At 45.1% G+C, this 14,870-nt stretch overlaps 1 protein-coding gene across 1 annotated transcript in view; it reads right to left on the reverse strand.

The window, feature by feature from the left end:
• The window catches only part of SOS2 (SOS Ras/Rho guanine nucleotide exchange factor 2), a 41,620-nt gene extending 26,750 nt beyond the window's left edge, over positions 1-14,870 (reverse strand). The window contains exons 1-7 of the mRNA XM_081875783.1: positions 14,660-14,870; positions 8,490-8,615; positions 6,508-6,639; positions 4,804-4,968; positions 4,256-4,459; positions 3,137-3,280; positions 1,602-1,712 (exon numbers count right to left, since the gene is read on the reverse strand). Coding sequence (XP_081731909.1) covers positions 1,602-1,712; positions 3,137-3,280; positions 4,256-4,459; positions 4,804-4,968; positions 6,508-6,639; positions 8,490-8,615; positions 14,660-14,749 — 972 coding nt within the window. The 5' untranslated portion in view covers positions 14,750-14,870. The remainder of the gene's footprint in view (positions 1-1,601; positions 1,713-3,136; positions 3,281-4,255; positions 4,460-4,803; positions 4,969-6,507; positions 6,640-8,489; positions 8,616-14,659) is intronic.

A 14,870-nucleotide genomic window follows, 5' to 3' on the forward strand; every position in this document is an offset into this window, starting at 1 on the left:
CCTTCTGCCGCTTCCCCCTGCACAGTGTTCCAGGGGTTCACCTGATCCGTTCAGAGCTAATGTCAGGTGTGGGTGGGAAGGAAGCGCTGTTGTGCAAGCAGAAGTCCTTGTGCAGTGTTTCAGTTCACAGGCCTCATTAGTGGAATCCCACCCACTGCAACTCTCTCTTTAAATTTATTTTATGATATAGATCGTGATATAATTAGACCAATGAAATGTGTATTAATCTTGTCATGAACTTGTATGACTGCTCTATATTGTATTTTGCTCTGTATTCTTTATTCATTCTCATCACAATACTGAAATAAAAACATTTCTTAGAAAATGGGAGCTAGAAGATCCACTATCAGGAGGATTCACAGCTAGATCAGAAACCATCCTCAAAGAGTGCACATCCAATAGCTTCTCATCAAACTGAAGTGTTTTTTGAGATGCCACAAGGCTCCATCTGGGCCTATACTCTTCAACACTTTTATCAATACTTAGCTTGAGGTAGCCAACAGGGCCAGATATTCTGAACTACAACTCCCATCAGCTCAAGCCACCATGGCCAATGGAAAAGATGATGGGAATTGTAGTTCACAGTATCTGGAGGGCACCATGTTGGCTACCCCTGCATGTTGTAAACATCAACATGCAATGCAAGATGCACATAAATTCTCTGGGACAGCAGAGATGAAGGAAGCACACTCTGACCTTTGCAACCATCCAGTGAGAGACTGCACCCTTTGCCTCCCAGGCAAGGGGGGAAACAGCCTGGCCTCTTCCACAAGTCCAAGAAGGAGCAGCCATGTGGGAAAATGATTGCTTGTACATAAGAGCATGAGCAAAGTTCTTATTATTGCAGGGTGATTTCATAGCTAAAAGCATCCTTGGAGCATGATCAACGCGTGAATAGCTCGTGCTGTCCCAAATGATTGGTCCACGTAACATAGCCTGATTGACTACGTGGTCTAGTGCGATGGCCCTTATCTGCTGGCTGAGAACAAGTTGCATTCCTTGTATTTTGTATCTTTCTGACTTTACACAATAAAGGCTGTGCTGCAGCAGCTCGAGAGCAGCCAGATTTCTGCAACCCATTTTGGTGTGAGACTGATTATTTCGGATGGCGAGCAGGTTCTCGACACAGCCGCAAAGAGCTATGTTATCTACTCCCTCCCAAAAGAATACTTCTTTCCACCTTCCCGTTGCTTTAAAAAGCACAATCAGAGGGGAACATGCTCTGACCACATTCAATGCGTTGCCATATTTCAAAAAGTGAACACCCAGACACAAAAGTTGTTGAGCCAAAGTTGTTAAGCTATTTTGAGCTTTTTTAAAAGGAAAATCAGCAAAAATGGGATTGCCGACATGGCTTGCCATACATCCAGATTTTCCTGGACATTTTTGCAGATTTCTGCCCGGACAAGGCTTCCCACTACAGTATTCTAGGTATGTCCGGGAAATTCCGGATGTATGGCAACCCCACCATTCATCAAACAAAGACCTAAAGGTTGCTGTATTTTGCATGTGTGAGTTTATTATTATTACTATCTGCTGTATATTGAGAACCATTTGATTGAAAGGTGGGGTACAAAAGAGCTACATAAATCCATTCCTACCTGGAAGTGAAGAGCCACAGCAGGCTTAGTCATCAAATGATTAAAATGTTCATGATATTGCGGTGAAAGGATGTCCTGCGACAAGGTCTCATACGGGTCAAAGGCTTGTTCCTAGGAAAAGAGTAAGCATTCCAAGTACATTATGGACAGAGGGAAAAGCACATTATGGGGCTATACAAGGATGGTGGTGGTTATATTGATTCTGTCTTTATGTGGGTAATGGCAGCCCAACCACATCATCTGTATATGTGCTGCCGAAGCGAGCACCCAACCACATCATCTGAATAGTGTCTCTTGAAGACTGACTGGAGTGGGATATTTCAAATCTACTTAAACTGCATCCCAGTAGGTACTTTGTAAGGACTGGGCTCTGAAAAGTAATGAATAAATAAATAACTGGAATACATTAATAGAGCGGACAACTTTATTTAGCTAGTAGGGATATTTGGGAAGCACATCTGGATAATGTAAGATTTTGGGCCACTACATGCAAAAGACACAAAGAACTTCAGTACATTAAGGCATGAGTAACTTCAAAGCATTGCTGCTCCTTCTGATACTGGACATGTACTCTAATATATCAGGCCAACTATCAGGAATGATGGGTGATGTAGACAAAAACATCTGGAAGACAGCACATTAGCCCCCTTCAGCAGGGTAAAGCATTTACAGTATTTTTCGCCCTATAGGACGCACTTTTTCCCCTCCAAAAATGAAGGGGAAATCTGGCTGCGTTCTATGGGGCGAATGCAGGCTTTCGCTGAAGCTTGGAGAGCGAGAGGGGTCGGTGCGCACCTGAAGCAGAGCGCCGGGCAGACATCCGCAGGGCTCCCCACGCTGCGGATAGCAGCCTGCTGCCCGGTGCGAGGGGTGCCCTGAAGCAGAGCGCCCCTTGCGCCGGGCAGACATCCGCAGCGTGGGGAGCCCTGCAGGAGTTCCCCGCAGGGTTCCCCACACTGAGGATAGCAGCCTGCCGCCCGGCGCGAAGGGCGCCCTGAAGTAGAGTGCCCCGCGCGCCGGGCAGGCATCGGCCAGCCCCACAAGCTCGGGGGACAGCAGGGAGGTGCAGTGCCGCCATCCTGCGGTTCCTCGACCTGGTTCGGTTTCCCCGACCTGGTTTTTGGGGGGAAATAAAGGGGAAAAAATTTCCTTTATTTCCCCCCCAAAAAACTAGGTGCGTCCTATGGGACGGAGCGTTCTATGGGACGAAAAATGCGGTAATCAGTCTGTTTTGTACAGGCATATTTTTACAGGTAGATCTGACAGCAAAAAGAGGCTAATGCAGCCTAAGGCCACCACATAGGCTTCCTTTTGAAATATAGCAGCCATACATGTTACTTGTGAGTAAAAGCCACATGTAAGCGGGGATGAGGGTGCTACGTTCCATTCTTATTTTGCTCTCCGGGAGTTGGAGGGTGAAGTTGGGGCAGGGGGACTCTCCGCTGCAAGAAAAACACATTCTAATCCAGGAAGGAATTTGAGCTACGACACTCATGCTCAGCAACACAACAAACTGAACGGCTCGGCCAACTCACCTCTGCAAGGTCCTCAAAGCAACTTCCAGCCAGGGGGTGAGGACTGCTCTCATCAGTCATTTCCACAGTGTCCTCAATTAACCCCAGGAGCTTCACTGTCAGTTCATGAATATCTGTGATGTTGCTAAATATCATATCAATATCCTAAGGGAAAGAAAATCTCCCTGAATATGCACACATCTTTCTCCATCCTTATTTAAACGTTTAGTTGTTTGTGACTGAAAATATACGCCAGGATCTCAATTAAATCGCAAGATGAAGGATCGGAAGAAAATGCTGCAGGTCATTTTGGAGTTCAAGACCACATTGCAACTCACAGCATTTTAACAGTCTGCTCCCTGCCTATCCCAGAAAATATTCTTATGATAGGAGATTTGGCCGCTCCTGCGTGTACCAACAGAGTTGTAGAGAAGAACTACTGTTCCCTTGCACAGATTTCATTCATTTTAATAAGGCCTGCATGAAGATTCTCCATGTGCTGTGTGCCACCAGAATAAACATATTCACAAGACAATATGCAACCTCTCTTTTCAGAAAGGCATTTGGGGTTTTATCATTACTGCAGCTGTTACACTATACAAGGCTAGGTTTCAATTGTGGTTTCCAAGCATTAATTTTTCATCACTAGTTTTCATTGTTGTATCTGAATGATGTGAACTGCCTTGGTTCCCTGGAGAAAGAAGTAATTCCTTTAAAAAACCAGCAGTCACGGGGCTGCCTCTGCCTTTGCCCTCTCTGTTAGGGCCAGAGAAGTAATTCTCTAGGATTTTCATACTGACATTCCCACAATAAATCTGTGATAAAGGGAGGAATGCACTCTTAAAATGCTGCTGCAACCTATCTTCATAACTTCCTTTCAGAATTAAAGGCTATTGCATGGGGATTTGCACTCTAGGCCATCATCAAGTTATGGCCAAAGGAAACCACACCAACCAAGAAACTTCTCAACAGTAACAGTCCACAGCCAACAGTCCAGGCCCCTTAAAAGTTTCCAAGTCAGGTGTTCCTTGTGATAGCCAACCTAGTCTCTGCCTCTTCTCACTTCCACCTTGTTTGTGTCTCAAAGCACACAATTGTTTAAAACACAGAAGGGCTGGCACAGTAAAAGACTTGACTTACATTAGGTGTGAACAGCTTTCTGTTAGACAGGAAGGCTTCTCTAAACACTTTTATTATTAGATTCAGTTCCCGGAGATACTGTCTTTCGTCTGCAATTTCAGTCCTGACCAGGTCATAGTAATTGAGCACACCCGAGGAAGAGGGCTCTTCTTCACAGAGAGAAACCAAGCCAATGTCATCCTGATCAAACATATCCATTAACACCTAAGAAGAAAACACACATTTTATTCACGCTCGACTTTTCTATAATCAAATATGAACTTAATGTCTGATTGCAAGCAACTGAATTTAAGACAGTCTTACAGGGTAATGTTACTATTTTATGGCAAAAGGGTTCACAATCTCTGGGTAGATTCTGGTAATGAAGAAATGTGTCCTGTAAAGTCTGTTGCTTATACAGAAACAAAGAGGCTGTCGTTATTTTTTAAACATGTCAAGGTGGATTAGTTCTTAAGCAGTAACAAAAAACAAAAATCACTGCCCTATAATGAATCTGGATGTGTATGAAGCACTTGCCAGCTAAGCCCAGGATTTCCATGGCACCTCACCTTATCAGCGCACATCGATACTTTAATGTCCTGCTGCGAGATCTCAAAATGTCGTATGTTGAAAACATAATTGCCAGCGAGTTTTAAGATGTCCGCCGAAATATACTCCAGGACAGCCACGATATAAAGGGACACATGATAATCTATTTTATAGCCAAGCACCTCCTGAAATTCAAGACAAAAAGGGGAAGTGTTAAAAAAAGATCACATTGATTTTTCCTCTGATTTAAACGAAGTCAGAAACCAGAAAGGGAGACGACAGTGACATGGATTCCAAGAATGCATTTGAAGGTAGCGGCAACCATTATAGCAGCACTGCTGCCACAGAACCACCTTCCTGCCTCCTCCTCCCTCTTGGCAAGGGATTCTTCGGAATCATCCCCCCTGTTTCTGCTCACTTACTTGCTTCATTGCATGCTGAGTCACGACAAAACACACTGCAAAGCTTGTGAATTTTAAAAAATTGCCTCACTGCCTTTTATTTAACTGACTGGTTGTTGTTGTTGTTATTATTACAAAAATACATTCTTTTATTTGTATGCCACCTTGTATTCCAACCATGCTCAAGGCAGATTGCAACATGAAATAAATATATAACTGCGACACAACAAAAGTAGTCATAAACAATAAATACAACATAAAAAATACACAACCAAATGGAACAATTTCCATATAAATCAAAAGATGCAAAATAAAGATACAGAAAACCAACAGCAACAACAATAGTAAAAAATCCCCCGACTCCCGGCAAACACCCCAGCCCACTATTAATGTTGTTATTAATTAATTTATAAACAATTACTCAAGAACTGATAAAAACATAAAGAAAAGAATAATTAAAAAACAATTAAACACTGATATAATTATTATAATTACTTATTAAATTTCTATACCGCCTTTCATCCGAAGATCACAGGGCAGGTTTACAATACAAAAACACAAAAATGCATACCATAATAACGAACAAAAATGATAACCCCGCGTATGAGTATAAAAACTATATACATATATAAAATATATTAAATCCATACAAATAATTACAATAAAAACAGCACGACACCTGCCCTTTAATTTAAAGCAGCCAGTTCCCAAAAGCCTGTTGGAACAAGAAAGTCTTCAGCTGCTGGCTGAAAGGCAACCAGGTGAGAGACAGTCTAGATTCTTTACAGTGGGAGTTCCAAAGTCCAGGAGCAGCCACCGACAAGGCCGTCTCCCACATTTTAGAAGACATCTGAAGGCAGCCCTGTTTAGGGAAGCTTTTAATGTTTGATGTATTACAGTATTTTAATATTTTTTTTGGAAGCCTCCCAGAGTGGCTGGGGAGGCCCAGCCAGATGGGTGGGGTATACAAAATAAATTATTATTATTATTATTATTATTATTATTATTATTATTATTATTATTATCATCCCCACCAAGTGGTCCTGTAGAGTGGCAGGGCTGAGTGAAGGACGTCCCCAGAAGCGTGGAAAACCCAGGTAGGTTTGTATGATGGAGTACAGTCTTTCAGATAGCTTGGAACTAAGCCGTTTAGGGCTTTATAGGTCATAACCAGCACTTTGAATGATGGCTGGATTCTTATTACTGTTGGGGGTTTTTTAAAATATAAATTTGGGGCATTGCTTGCTTTAAAATGTTTCTGAAATTTAATAAGAGATTGAAAATGGCATTTTAAACCAGCTGGTAGCTCTCAGTACAACATACCTTTAATAAAGGATGTATTTTGTCCACAGGCAGCAAGAGGGGGCTTCTTCGTTTCCGCTTCTCAATAGCGGACTGCGCGTCTGCAATCGCCCACTTATCAATGGGGTGAGGAAACGTCTTTTGAACTCGCTCCTGCACAAATGTAAAAAAAAAGGGTTTTAAAATAGCTGCTGGATTCTAAAAGGAAAAGCTGCTGCACCCCCCCCCCCGTCCCACAGTTTCTTTCAGTGGCCACAATAGCATGGGAATTATTTCTTTGAGGCCATATCCCTCTCCTCCCCACAGCCTTTTGCACCCAAACCTTTCTTTCAAATTGCTTCTCAAAAACCTATTATTGAGTTTTTCCTGCATGAAGACAAACCACAGTGGAGTAACCAAGTACAATATGAGAAAACAATTTTAATAGGGAGAAATGTAAAGTATTGCCCTTGGGCAAAAAAAATGAGAGGCACAAATACAAGATGGGTGACACCTGGCTTGAGAGCAGTACATGTGAAAAGGATCTAGGAGTCTTGGTTGACCACAAACTTGACATGAGCCAACAGTGTGACGCAGCAGCTAAAAAAGCCAATGCAATTCTGGGCTGCATCAATAGGAGTATAGCATCTAGATCAAGGGAAGTAATAGTGCCACTGTATTCTGCTCTGGTCAGACCTCACCTGGAGTACTGTGTCCAGTTCTGGGCACCACAGTTCAAGAAGGACACTGACAAACTGGAATGTGTCCAGAGGAGGGCAACCAAAATGGTCAAAGGCCTGGAAACGATGCCTTATGAGGAACGGCTAAGGGAGCTGGGCATGTTTAGCCTGGAGAAGAGGAGGTTAAGGGGTGATATGATAGCCATGTTCAAATATATAAAAGGATGTCACATAGAGGAGGGAGAAAGGTTGTTTTCTGCTGCTCCAGAGAAGCGGACACGGAGCAATGGATCCAAACTACAAGAAAAAAGATTCCACCTAAACATTAGGAAGAACTTCCTGACAGTAAGAGCTGTTCGACAGTGGAATTTGCTGCCAAGGAGTGTGGTGGAGTCTCCTTCTTTGGAGGTCTTTAAGCAGAGGCTTGACAACCATATGTCAGGAGTGCTCTGATGGTGTTTCCTGCTTGGCAGGGGGTTGGACTCGATGGCCCTTGTGGTCTCTTCCAACTCTATCATTCTATGATTCTATGATTCTATGATTCTATGAAAACAAGAAAATGTGTGTTCTATCACAGTTCTTCCACAGGTTTGTTCATAGAATCATAGAATCTTAAGAGTTGGAAGAGACCCCGAGGATCATCTAGTCCAACCCCCTGCAATGCGGGAATCTCAGCTAAAGCATCCATGACAGATGGACATCCAACCTCTGCTTAAAAACCTCCAAGGAAGGAGAGTCCACCACCTCTCCTGGGAGTCTGTCCCACTGCTGAACAGCTCTTACTGTCAGAAGGTAACTTGAAGTCATTGGTTCCAGAGCAGGAGAAAACAAACATTCTCCCTCCTCCATCTGACAGCCCTTAAGATATTTGAAGATAGCCATCATATCTCCTCTCAGTCTCCTCTTTTCCGGGCAAAACATACCTAGCTCCTTCAAGCACTCCTCATATGGCAACAGAAAAGCAGTTTCTTGTATATACGTTTTGCCAAATGCAACTCACTGAACACAAGGGCTTGCCGTAAGAGCAAAGCAACTCTCCAACCCTTGCACTGCTTTGTGCTCAGAAGACACTGCTGATTCATTCCAGCCACAGAAGACAACTGCACAGACTGCCCAGTTCCTTAAACCAGGGCTTTGCCTGTTCCACAGATCTGCACCTGCACAATGCAAGCATAATTTTCAGTGTCTATTTTCTCAGTTCAGGGAAACAGACCACATTCTCTCCAGCAGTCTTGCTCCTGTCATGATTCAGCTTGGATTGCAGTAAGGGCTTTTCAGTTCCTCTTTCTCGTACCAACATTGTTTGGTAAGGAAACACCTGGGCCTTTCCCCTTGCATTCATACCTCTACATCTTGAAAAGTCCGTGGCTGTGCAATGCATAGCTTGTTTAGCAACTGAAGGATTAACTCCTCGATGTAGTAGAGGGAATCTTCCTTGGCTGAAAGGTTGGGGTGGACTTGCTGCTGTACCTGCACAAAGATTTTATTTTATTTTAATTCAACCAGAAAACAGAGCGACAGAGATACTGACAACAAGGCCCTGCTCATCATTTCAAAGCCCCAGTTTCTCCAGCATATCCCAAAACAAAATGTGAGAAAATGAATTCCTGTGCAGTGATAAAAGTTAAATTTTACTTCATTAACTAAAAGTCTCTCCCTAACTGCCCATAGCCTTGGTCTGAGAAAATGACAATGCTGTGCTGCTAAAGAATTGCCAGTCATTCAGCAAGTTCTCTAACAGAGAACCTTCCAATTATGTCCCTTATTCTAATCTAGGAAACAGAAACTAACTCAGTGGTTCTGCTGAGACTACGAGGAGGCAAAAGGGATCAAAGTGTCCAATTAAAGTAGAAGAAGTTAAACATAATTGCTGAAGTACAGACTGTTTATTTTGAAATCTCTTACATGAGAACCAAGTTAATAGTTACTTATAACTATTTATAAAATTGCTGACAGGCTCAGAAACTCTTAAAGCAGCCAGCCCTGTTCTGTCCATCAGACACACTATCAAAGCATGATGAACGTAAGAAATTAAGCCTTGGAATTATGGTGTTGTTAACTGCCACTCCAGCTACTTCCCTGACATAAACATTTAGCAGTGTTACAGCAACTTGTTCCTTAAGTTGTTAACTTCTTCCTTTCCCCCTGGGTTTTCTGCTGATGTGTACTTTGTGCTGGGAAAAATATATTGTCCTTCTCCCATGCTCCCTTATTTGCATATAGCTTTCCCCTGATGAACGTCTCCACCCATCTGCATCCTTGACATGCGTCTTCTATCAAGCTTGGACTGCCATTAGATTTTAGGTCTCAGGGCAGATGAAAGGTTCTGTTGGGTGTGAACAGAATGCAGTGTTTGAAAAGTTTAAAGCATATAAACACAAAGTTAGTATAGGCTTAGAGGAAGCAAAGACGAGGAACTGAATTGAAAACCTGCTCTGCTATTGGCTGAGGAAGAGGATACCCACTCAAAACACTTCAGTGTTTATTTTTAGCTACTATAATTTTGTTTCTAGACTGCCCGCCATCCAATGATCACGGGGAGGTGTACAACAATATATAAAACCAAAAACCAAAAACTGCAGACACATAAAGCATATTATGCAATAGAGTCATCTCCAGAACTCCAGTGTCAGCCGAGCTGTCTCTCAGTATGTTCTTTTGCAGGGTGACCCTATACATGTTTAAGGTAAAGGTAAAGGGACGCCTGGCCATTAGGTCCAGTCGTGGGCGACTCTGGGGTTGTGGTGCTCATCTCGCTTTATTGGCCGAGGGAGCCGGCGTACAGCTTCCAGGTCATGTGGCCAGCATGACTAAGCCGCTTCTGGAGAACCAAAGCAGCGCACAGAAACACCTTTTACCTTCCTGCCGGAGCGGTACCTATTTATCTACTTGCACTTTGACATGCTTTCGAACTGCTAGGTTGGCAGGATATACATGTTTACCCAGAAGTAAAAGTTCAGTGTGGCTTACTCCCAGGCAAAAAGGCATAGTACTGAAGCTTTGCTTTGAAATACCTGATGCGCCGTGCTTGTGAAAGCCCAATTCATTCATAAAAATTGGTAAAGCAACATTTAAAAGTTACTTTAACTTGGAATAAATAGCGAATTTGCATGCGTATGGATCTCATAGAGGTCAATGGGTTCCAAGCAGAAATAAATCTGTACACAATCGCAACCAATGCTGTATTTACTCAGTCAGCCCATATTTCGGATGGATCTGAAATATCTTCTACAGTGGTACCTCGGGTTACAGACGCCTCAGGTTACAGACACTCCAAGTTACAGACTCTGCTAACCCAGAAATAGTGCTTCAGGTTAAGAACTTTGCTTCAGGATGAGAACAGAAAGTGTGCTCCGGCAGCGCGGCGGCAGCCCATTACCTAAAGCCCATTAGCTAAAGTGGTGCTTCAGGTTAAGAACAGTTTCTGGTTAAGAACGGAACTCCAGAACGAATTAAGTTCTTAACCTGAGGTACCACTGTACATGGCTTTCCTCCAAAAAAGATGTCACTTAAAAATACCTTAAAAACAGTTTTCCATGTGTAAAATCAAAGGTTATTTCTTTAGATAAACTACAGCTACTTGTGTGGGGAAAGGAACTATTGCTTTCTATTTATTGATTGAGAAGACATTCCATCAGCTGGCTCACGCTAAACTGCCACTGCTGAATCCCTTTCTGGGCCCCAAAAATGGGCTGAGGACCTATGATGTTTGCTGCTGCTGCTGCTGCTGCCTTGTTAAAGGTAAATCAGATCACAGCCTGCATGAGATTCCCAGGAAGCCTTGATTTAGTTGCTCTTTACTCAAAAGAAAATTGGAATGGAAATGCAGTAAGAATGAATCTACAAGGGTAAATTAGAATTTCGACACATTTCAGTCCTGAACCCAGTGGGACTTATTTCTAAGTAATTATGCAACAGAACAACAAAGGTGGCATCTTACTTTCATAGATTTGTTTTAAAATAATAGTCCCAATACACCTGCTGATTTATGTTCAAGGCATCACTGAAAGATGTACTAGTGGTCTTCTCATTCCTCCTTCTCTGTTTCTGAGATACACAATTTTTTACAGCCATACTAATATCTGGAGCTACTATAAGAACACCTGCCTGGGCAGCTCACCCTCAGAATGGAAAGGGGGGAAAATACAGTATATGGCTGCTAGAGGTACAAATCAGTTTATAATAAACATAGTTGCATATGACAATCTCCTGTACTTCAGCAAGAAATAATAGCGCTCTATCGTCTGTTAGTATACTTTTGCAAAAGAAACAAAGATGCAAGGTTCTTTCTGAACATCTGGTGGAGTTCCTAGTACTCAATATTTCCCTTCCAATCTGACACTCAGCAGTTGCTCTTTAACCAGTGGAAAGTGCTTTCGAGGTTCCCCTGTTCCTCTTCCCCCTTTTTTCAGAAAGTTGGGGGGGGGATATAAAAAAGCACCCAGAATTACACAGCAGTCTCTTTGGGGAAAGTGTTTTGATACAAATTTATCCAGAAGTCTTTTGTTCAACTTCAGTCTAGAGTTTTGCCAGAGGTGGGTGGGGAGTGCCTGAGAAGGGATACCACTGTTACAAAATTGTAACCACGCAACAGCTTTTGCCTCAAGCAGACAAAATAATTCTGAGCCGTTTGCCAGTCTCCTGTGCCTGGAGACTGACTAGTGCTGGGCTAATAGTAAGCAACATGAATCCTGTACATATATGAAGAGGGGGAACAGACATCTGTGCCGTGATGGAAATGGTGCAGATATGATCATCTGTGTGTGTGTACACAATGACAATTGTGCATTTTTTCCTGTGTGTGTGGGACATAATGGGCATGGAAGATACTGTATAAATACAAAAATGGGGGCTGCAACCTATAGGTGGATGCTCTACAAAGAATGGGGTACAATGGTGCCTCGCAAGACGAAAAGAATCTTCTAGCGGTTTTTTCGTCTTGCGAAGCAAGCCCATTGACGGCTTATCGGCTTAGCGCTATTAGCGGCTTTTAGCAGCTTATCGGCTTAGCCGTTTAGCGGCTTAGAAAAAGGGGGGGGGAGGGAAAAAACCCCGCAGGAACTCGCAAGACATTTTCGTCTTGTGAAGCAAGCCCATAGGAAATTCGTTTTGCGAAGCACCTCCAAAGCAGAAAACTCTTTCGTCTAGCGAGTTTTCCGTCTTGCGAGGCATTCGTCTTGCGGGGCACCACTGTATTTCGATTGAAGAATATGTGCACAGTGCTTGCAATAAGCAAACTTGCATATTTAGGAACAAAGGCAGGAGAGTGGAGAGTATTTGCAACAGGTCTCTGACACTATTGTTTCTGCAGAGGAGTGTGACAGTAAAGGACCATCACATTTCCAAGATGAGAGCCAACAGCTCTTCTTTGAGAAACCCCACAATCTGATCCTTTTATTTTTTTAAAAAGCTTCGGCCTTACCTATGGCATAACCTTAGAAATGTTATTTATTAGAAGCTGTTCACAACCCACCCTTCACCCAAATGTCCCAGAGTAGGAATATAAACACGATCTGAAACAATGGCATCAAAGCAAACGACTTCAGTTGCAAATATCCCGTTGCAAGGGAAGCAAGGAGAGAAGGAAGCATAAACAGAAACGTGCTCAATTCTTCTCCTCACCCACTAAAGCCTGGACAAAATTGTACGTCTTGGGAAGAAAAGTGCAGGGTGACGGAGAGTGCAAGGAGATTGCTGTGTTAGGATTGGGGTGGCAGGTGTGTGGAAAGAGATCCTAAGGGGAAAAACAGGGCTGTGGACACGGGGAAGGAGCGCCTGGATGGCTCAGCTTGAAGGAGAGCAAGATGCACTTGCCTTGGCCAAAACATCTGGAGACCCCCATCAGAACCCAAGACAGCTGGACTGGCTGGGGCTGATGGGAGTTGTAGTTCAGAACGCCAGGCGGGTGCCAGCTGTTTTTAGTTGCAGATGATGGAAAAGCTCATGTTTAAGGAGGATTTCTGGGGCAACCGAAGATTTATCTACAGTCATGCCTCGGGTTACAGAAGCTTTGAGTTGTGTGATTTCGGGTTGCACACCGCGCTGAAGCCAGAAGTACCAGAAAGGGTTATTTCCGGGTTTCGGCGCTTGCGCAGAAGCGCTAAATCACGCTTTTCACATGCGCAGAATCGCAACTCGCACGTGCACAGACAAGGCGCTGCAGGTTGTGAACGTGCTTCCCGCATGGATCACGTCCGCAACCCGAGCGTCCACTGTATTTTATTTCAACATCTATTCCACCCTTCCCAAGGAGAGGTGAAATTGGCCAATGGTACCCTGACACGGGGACGCGGGTGGCGCTGTGGGTTAAACCACAGAGCCTAGGGCTTGCCAATTAGAAGGTTGGCGGTTTGAATCCCCGTGACGGGGTGAGCTCCCGTTGCTCGGTCCCTGCTCCTGCCAATCTAACAGTTCGAAAGCACACCAAAGTGCAAGTAGATAAATAGGTACCGCTCTGGCGGGAAGGTAAACGGCGTTTCCGTGCGCTGCTCTGGTTCGCCAGAAGCGGCTTAGTCATGCTGGCCCCATGACCCGGAAGCTGGACGCCGGCTCCCTCGGCCAATAAAGCGAGATGAGCGCCGCAACCCCAGAGTCGGCCACGACTGGACCTAATGGTCAGGGGTCCCTTTACCTTTTTACCCTGACACGAGGCTAATGAGCCGTTTGTGGCAGATAACAGGCCCTCCAGCAGTTTGGGGACTACAACTCCCATCATCCCTAGCTAACAGGACCAGTGGGCAGGGATGATGGGAATTGTAGTCCTAAAAAACTAATGGAGAGCCAGGTTTGGCCATCACTATTCTGGGGGGGAAGGTGCCAGTATCCTTGAGGACCCCCAGGTTAAAAAACACTGAAGATGATAGATAGATAGATAGATAGATAGATAGATAGATAGATAGATCGATCTCCAATTGTTCTCAAAGCTATTCTGTTTTCTAGTTCTGCCACCCGCCTGATAGTTTTTGGACACCTTCGTATACTTTCATAAACACAGCAAAAATTAGTTGTGGCGACAGCGAGGGGCTGGGAAACTCAGAGCGGATTATTATGGGGTGGGCGTGGGGAGGTCCTCCGCGGGCGTGTTCGCAGGTGCGCCGCGAGGCGCCTCTGAGGTAAACGAAGGGGATGCTGTCTGAGGAGAGGGCAGAGGGGCCTCCTGATTGGAGGAAGAGGGCGAAAGGGGCGTTCCCTGGAGGGACGGGACCGGTGGCTGGCGCGTCCCGTGTCCCCCCCCCCACCTCCTTTCCGTGAGGTAAACTTGGGAGGCGGGCGAGCGCTAGGGAGGGGGAGGGGGAGCGCTGGGCGGATTGGGCGGTGGGGTCCCGTTGCCTAGGAGACGACGTTGTCGCCGGGGTAACAGAGGGCTCCCGCCGCCGCCCCCCACCCCCCAGGTGCGCGCGCAAGAGAGACCGACAAGACAGACTGAGGGAGAAAGAGAGAGGGGGGCGCGCGCATGACGGGGCGCCCGCCCGCCCGCCGGCGGAGAAAAGGGAGGCTCGGAGCGAGCGACTGACCTTGCGCAGGGCCGGCACGAGGAGCCCCCGCCATTTCTGCCCGTTCTCCTCGCTGAGGAACTCGTAGGGGGGCGGCTGAGGCGGCTGCATAGCCCCCTCCCCTCCTTCCCGCCCCCTCGTGAGGAGAGGGGGGAGGGGCGCTCACCCCCTCCCCGGCCCTGGCTACCCGCCGGCGAGGCCCAGCCCAGCCAGCCGCGGGCGCATCCGCGTC

This window comes from Podarcis erhardii (genome assembly GCF_964252035.2).
Source record: "Podarcis erhardii genome assembly, chromosome: 1".
Classification (NCBI taxonomy): Eukaryota; Metazoa; Chordata; class Lepidosauria; order Squamata; family Lacertidae; genus Podarcis; species Podarcis erhardii.